Below are 7,480 nucleotides of genomic sequence, written 5' to 3'. Positions count from 1 at the left end.
GTAGACCAGGCTGGTCTCGAACTCACAGAGATCCGCCTGCCTCTGCCTCCCGAGTGCTGGGATTAAAGGCGTGCGCCACCACCGCCCGGCTGGCTGATAATTTCTATTTCAAAATTTTTTGATTCATTAGCTCATAAAAATCAAATAAATGATTTCTTAGAGCTAATAAAAATGAATAGTATTTGTAGTTTATTAACTATGGTGCTGTTTTCTTTTGGTCATAAAGTATGGACAGGTATAAGGCAAAAGTATTGAAGTGTTAAGTCCTGCTTGTCTTCTGGTTTCCTGACATGACTCATTTTGAATAGTCATTTAGTATACTCTATTAAAAATCAGACTATGAGAACTCACCCTGTTTTTTTAAACTTTGTTCTTTCTCTCTCTATTGGTTTTTTTTTTTCTTTCTTTTCTTTTTTTTGGTGATAGGACCTCTCTTCCTAACTCTGGCTGTCGTAGAACTCATTGTAGATCAGGCTGGCTTCAAACTCAGAGATCCCTGCCTCTGCCTCCTAAGTGCTGGGACTAGCGTGTACGACCAGGCTTGGCAGTTTTGATGTATAAACAACAGTGTGATCAGTAATACAAGCAAATGTTCTTTCTTCCTTCCTCTTCCCTTCCTTCTTTTCTAGTCTTTGTTTCCCTACTACTGGGATTACAGACATGTGCCACTTGGACCAGCAAATTTTTTTGTTTAAAAAAAAAAAAAGAAAATCAAACCAGACTGGAGAAATGACTCAGCTGTTAAAGGCTATACTAATAATCCAATATATATACATATATATATACACACACATACACACACATATATATGTATATATATCATACATGAACAAGCAGGCACGTGCGCGCGCACACACACACACACACAGTTAAGTAATAAGTAGATCTAGGAATGGTGATTTATGCCTGTAATCTAAATTCTAGAAGACTGAGGCAGGAGGATTTCAAGTTGAGGGCCAACTTGGGCTGCATAGTGAGTTTAGGCCTCCTTCATGGGTTACATGGGAGACCAAGTTTGGTGTGCTAACACTTGGGAGACTGAGCCAGGAATATTGCTAGTTTGAGGTCAACCTGGGGCTACAATGTAAATTCCAGGCCGGTTTGGGCTCATAGTGAGAGCGTCTAAAAAACACTGTCCAAACCAAATAAAAAATGAACGAAGCTCATAAATGTGACTATAGCCCTGGTTTTGGATTTGTTTTCCACTTGGAAATCATTGGGTGTCAGTTGATAGACCTTTCTTCTTTCTTTTTTAGAACTCCTTTTTATTAAACTGAACAAATCACCCTAATTTGTTTATGTAACCTACAGCTGAGAAACATTTGGCTAACCTTTATAAGAACAGTGCTACAACCCAAACTTTATGAGTATGCATTTACCTGCTCTTTCCAGGTATGATGTTTCCAAACATCTGTGAGCATGCTTTGTACATATTTATATACTTTAAATCTAATGCCATATTATTGTGCCTATTTTTCTGTAAATAGGTGATTTATCCCAATTATATGTAATGCAAGCTGTTTTATATAAAATATGCATGTTTGGATTTTTCATTGTTTTGTTTGGTATAACCCTGGCTGGCCTTAGTCTCTGTGGCCAAGGCTGGCCTTGATCTCCTGATCTCCTCCTTCTACCTCCCAAATACCAGCATCATAGGTGTGTACCACCATACTCAGCTAAGTATTTGGATTTAATAAGAATTTATTTTGTATTTGGGTTTCTGAATATAACTTCTGATTTAAAGTAATTTTAGTCAAGATTTTGCATGTCTAGGTAACTTCTGAATTCAGTGAACTAATTTTCTTTAACTAATTAGACGTTGTGGAGGTTTCTGCGCAGCTTGCTGGGATGTGGATATGTTGTGTTTTTTTTTTTAGTTATTGATTTATTATGTATACAATACTCTGTCTGTGTGTATGCGTGAAGGCCAGAAGAGGGCACCAGATCTCATTACAGATGGTTGTGAGCCACCATCTGGTTGCTGGGAATTGAACTCAGGACCTTTGGAAGAGCAGGCTCTTAAACTCTGAGCCATCTCTCCAGCCCCGATATATTGTGTTTTTGTTTGTTTGTTTTTCCAAGACAGGGTTTCCCTGTGTAACAGTCCTGGCTGTCCTGCCTAAGACTCACTTTGTAGTCCAGGTTGGCCTTGTGCTCACAGAGATCCACCTACCTCTGCCTCCTGAGTGCTGGGATTAAAGGCCTGCACCACCACCTTCTACCTGGTAAGTTTTAAGTGCAGTGTGGAGACCCTGCTTGGGAGAATATCCTTATTTTTTTATTATTGATCTGTCTTTACAGTAGGTTTTATAGATAAAAGCCTGACCTCTGATATGTTTGTGTGGATTCTTCTTCATTGATCACCAGTAACAAAGTGAAAAGTTGCTTACAAAATGGCACAGGTTTTATTTTATTTTTTTCTCCTGTTTGTTTTATTGAAAAAACAAGCTCATGATGATGTTGTCTGCGATCTTGTCTTCCTTATAGATTCTCTGCGTTTTGCAGAAACATTTAATGCAAAGCAACAGGATATGCACAAGTGCATTGCCAGATGCCACGTAGCACGTAACAGATTTTTACAAATTTTGCAAAGAGAACATTATGTTACCCAAAAATACCAGGAAAACGCACAGTAAGTCATATTTTAAAGTTAGTAAATAGTTTTCTTTTTAAAAAAAATATCCCAGGGCTGGAGAGATGGCTCAGCGGTTAAGAGCATTGCCTGCTCTTCCAAAGGTCCTGAGTTCAATTCCCAGCAACCACATGGTGGCTCATAACCATCTGTAATGAGGTCTGGTGCCCTCTACTGGCCTATATGCATACACACAGATAGAATATTATATACATAATAAATAAATAAATAAATAAAAATAAATAAAAAAATAAAAAAAATATCCCAATATAAACAAGCCTCGACATGATCTATGCCTACTTCAAATACTTGATTACTAATATTGCATTTTAGTTACACAATTTTTGAAATTATTTTTATTTTATGTGTTTGGCTGCTTTACTTGCACGTATGTCTGTACATCACATGTACCTGCTGCCCACAGAGGCCAGGAGAGGGAGTTATAGACAGTTGTGAGCCACTGTGTGGGTGCTAGGAGTTGAACCAGAGTCCTTGAAGGGCAGCAAGTGTTCTCATTTGTTTAGTCATCCCTTTGGTCATGGAGTTTTAAGTTCTAATTATGTTATTCATTCTGTAAATTTTTCCATGTTTCTGTTCTGTGTTTAATGTTTATTTCATAGTTTGAATAGATAGTTTGTACCTACCAACAAGTACTCCATATTAGTCTTTTCATAGCACATTCACTCATTCATTCATTCATTGTTACTTGAGCCTTGCCATATAGACTGTTTCTTGCTATATGAACTGTTTTTCTTCTACATCCGGAGGGTTGACATGTAGCATACTCTAGTTTATAGTATTTATTTACTGTATGTGTGTTTATCTGAATAGTTTATCTTTTTACTTTTACATGTAAAAATAAATGTATTGTTTGTACACTCCGTATTGTGCAAGTGGAAGTTAGGGGACAACTTTTGAGTTGAGTCTCACCTTCCGCTGTATGGTTTTGGGGATCAAACTCAGGATGTCAGGCTTGGAGCCAAGTGCTTTTCCTCATTGAATCATCTTGCTGGTTTCTTTAGTTTTTATTATTAAAACATTGCAGTAAAGATAAGAATAAAGAAAGCAAACAGGTGGCTCATACCAGTTCATTACAATGGAAATGTTCTTTTTTGTTTTTTTTCTTGCAGTTTGTCTACTAAGCAAATACGAAATTTGAGATCAGAATACATGGCCCTACAAAATCAAATTAAAAGGCAAGTGACTTTTAGAGCCGGAATTTACCTTACACAGAGTTTAGATCTTGAATTATGAGTGATAAACTACTAAAAATAGAACTAGAGTAAATATCATTAGCCAGTTGATGTTAGCACTAGAGCATGTTTTTTCCCTCTCACTTTAATAAAGGTCTTAAAAATTACTGCTTTGAACTTGAGTTCTTTTGTTTTTGAGACATGTCTGCTCTGGGACTATAGATCAGGTTAGCCTTGAACTCAGATCTGTAATTAGGATTACAGGGATGCACCATCACACCCAGCTGAGAGCTTTGTTGTTGTTGTTATTTTTAACTGAAATGCCTGTTTGTAGATTTGCAGACCAGTTTTCTTGGATGTGAAATTACCATGTGGATTTTTTAATGACTAATTTGTTTGTTTAATTTTTTTATTAGAATGAACCCCTCTGATGACCAGAGTAATATACAAGAGCAAATTCAAAAGGTGAGATACATTTTTTAAATAGCAGAGGATATGCTTACTGTGAAAGTTTCTATAGGGCATTAATGTTAGTGTTTTTCTAGATTGGTGTATTTCAGAGACCTGACAATGTAATTCCAAATGAGAAGTAGCAACAAAGAACATATATAACAACTTCAGTTTTGTCTAAAAATATAATTTATGTGTATATATATCCACACATGGGGAGATAACAATGTTAATAATGGTGCATTGGTGGAAAGATTTTGTTTTCTGTGTTCTAAGTTTTCTGTAATGAGCCTTTAGCATATGAAGGCAAAATGTTACTTTCAAAAGAGCAGGAGACATGCTGAGTGGCTGCTCTTTTGGAGGACCCGGGTTTGGTTTCTAGCACCCATATAGCCCCTCTCAGTCCCTGTAACTTCTGGGAGATCTGATGTCCTTTTCTGGCCTTCACTAGCATTGGGTGAATCTGGCACACATACATACTTGCAGGCTGAACATCAGATACATAATAATAATAATGAAATGTTAAAAAACAGGAAACGTTTTATTTTAAAAAACTCCTCGTTGCTGTCAAAGGAAACTAAGATCATAATGTGTACACTTACCTTACCTTTACTCTGAAAAGAATGGGGGTATTTCTCATTTGCTTTTGTGAGGTTTTTTTTTCTGATTGAATCCTGCTTACTTACTTCATCTTTCATTTTTCTCTTTTTGAGACAGGGTCTGGATACATAGCCCTGGCTGCTTGGAAGTCAGTCCAGCAGCCTAGATCTCTCAGAGCTCTGTCTGCCTCGCCATTAAGTGGTTGGCTTAAAGGTGTGTGCAACCACCACATCCAGCATTTGCTTTCTTCCTTTTTGAGCCTGCCATATGTAATACAATTTTTGAATGGTAGTATAAAGATTTCTTAAGTTTGTTTGAAGATTAAATTAGCTATATTTTCCCTAAGAAATTCTTTAAGTCAGCCCTGGTGGCACAAGTCTTTAATCCTAGCACTCGAGAAGCAGAGGCAGGCTGAACTCTGAGTTGGAGGCATGGTCTAATTTAGTTCTTTGCCAGCCAAAGTTACATAGTGAGAACCTGTTTCAAGTCCCTTCCTCCCAAAAAACATTTTTTTCAAGCCCCTTTGGAGATAATATCAGTGCTTTAAACAGTTAGAATGCCATCACTTGATTTTCTTCTCAGCTGTATTTCTTTTGTTAGAAGGGGTGAACAAATACTTATTCCAGCATTTTCTTAGAATACATATGTGTTATTTATTTGTTTGTTTATTATGTATACATTGTTCTGTCTGCATGTATGTACCAGATCTCATTAAGATGGTTGTGAGCCACCATGTGTTTGCCAGGAATTGAACTTAGGATATCTCTAAGAGCAACTCTTAACCTCTGAGCCATCTCTCCAACCTCCTAGAGTACATATATGTTGTGTGTGGATTTCTTATTTTGTTTTGTTTTCAAAGGTTCGGTCTTTGTGGACGTTAGTGAATGAGACACTCCTGTTTTTGGAAAAGGAGAGAGAAGTTGTTAGTTCACTCTTCAGTGTTGATAACCAGTGTGTTTTGGACGGAACTAATGTTACTGTTAATATACCAAGACTCTTACTTGACAGAATAGAGGAACAGATGTGTCAGGTAAACTTTGCTGTTTAGGAAATGTGTGAAAACAGTCTCACTGCTTTTTATATTTCCTGTCAACTCTGCTTTCCCACCGCTTCAAGCATTTGTGTTCTTTATCATCTCTAGTGAAGCCTTCATAGAGGTCCTGTCAAAGGTATGTGTATTTGGATTTATTGCTTTAGTTACCTCTTCTTCATTGTACAATTTTGTGTAACATGGAGAGCTTAAGATTGCTTAGTATGAAAATAGTACTGTTTTGGTTCTTTACATTTTGTGTGTGTGTGTGTGTGTGTGTGTGTACGTGTACACACACACAAACACACATTCACACATGTGTGTATTTGGTGGTCAGAGGACAACGTATTCTCTTCTTTGTTTGTGTCCTGAAGTTGAACTCCGCTTGACAGTGTTGGTGTCAATGTCTTCATCCCCTGAGCCATTTCAACTCCCTCTGAATTAGTTCTTTATACATTTCCCCCTTCCTCAGCCTCATCAGTGCTGGGATTATAGGCCCCACCAAGCCCAGCTCTCCTTGTGTCTTTTTTTTTTGTTGTTGAGTTTAGGAAGGGTTTTGTTCTTCAGTAATTAGGAAAACAAGCCGTGGGGGAAATTTGTGGTAGGTCTCTATCCTGGAACTTGCTATGTAGACCATGCTGGCCTCAGACTCACAGAGATCTGTCTGCCTTTATTTGACTTCTGAGTGCTATGTAGACCATGCCTGGCCTTCCAAATACACACACACACCCCCCCCCCACACACACACCCCCACCTTTTCTTTCTGTCACTACAGATTTACCTACATTTTTTTAACAGTGCCATGACTTCAACAGATTTCTTTCTATCAATAATTTTATTTTTGTCTTTTTTTTTTTCTAAACAAAATCTTATTGTGTATGTCTGACTGGCTTGGAACTAGCATTGTAGACCAGGTTGGCCTTGAACTCATAGGGCTCCACTTACCTTTGCTTTTTTTGAATGCTGGGATTAAAGACATGCACCACAGCTTCTGGTCCCTGTACAATATTACTAATATTTCTAATCTTTCTTCTTTAGCCAAAGTACCACTCATCCACCATCTATGTATTTCTGTCTTCATATGGAACATTTTAATTGTCTGACTTACTTATTCTTTCCTTAGTAAGTACAGTTTATTTAGTATCTACCACCTATTTGGTATTGATTGTAGTATATAGAAGTTACATGGATAAAAAAATATTTTGTGAAGAGATTTCACTTTAGGGTGCAATATATGTGCATCAAATTCATAGTATGTAACACTCTAGATGTATAAATTCAAATTTTCTAGGGTGTAGGGCAGGTATCAGAAAAGACATTAAGATTGGGGGTAGTGGCGCAGGCCTTTAATCCTAGCACTTGGGAGGCAGAGGCAGGTGGATCTCTGTAAGTTCAAGACCAGCCTGGTCTACAAGAGAGAGTTTCAGGACAGGCACCAAAGCTACAGAGAAGCCCTGTCTTAAAAAACAAAACAAAGGGCTGGAGAGATGGCTCAGAGGTTAAGAGCATTGCCTGCTCTACCAAAGGTCCTGAGTTCAATTCCCAGCAACCACATGGTGGCTCACAGCCATCTGT

At 37.7% G+C, this 7,480-nt stretch overlaps 1 protein-coding gene across 2 annotated transcripts in view; it reads left to right on the top strand.

The window, feature by feature from the left end:
• Positions 1–7,480, top strand: part of Haus6 (HAUS augmin like complex subunit 6) — a 39,159-nt gene that overhangs the window by 6,617 nt on the left and 25,062 nt on the right. For both annotated transcript variants that reach the window (XM_013348267.2, XM_026781902.1), the window contains 4 exons: positions 2,488–2,632; positions 3,763–3,828; positions 4,242–4,290; positions 5,735–5,905. In XM_013348267.2, the coding sequence (XP_013203721.1) occupies positions 2,488–2,632; positions 3,763–3,828; positions 4,242–4,290; positions 5,735–5,905 (431 nt within the window). The remainder of the gene's footprint in view (positions 1–2,487; positions 2,633–3,762; positions 3,829–4,241; positions 4,291–5,734; positions 5,906–7,480) is intronic.

Source organism: Microtus ochrogaster, chromosome 10 (genome assembly GCF_000317375.1).
Source record: "Microtus ochrogaster isolate Prairie Vole_2 chromosome 10, MicOch1.0, whole genome shotgun sequence".
NCBI lineage: Eukaryota > Metazoa > Chordata > Mammalia > Rodentia > Cricetidae > Microtus > Microtus ochrogaster.
The sequence above is the reverse complement of the archived record's forward strand: the minus strand, read 5'-3'. Positions and strand labels throughout refer to the sequence as shown.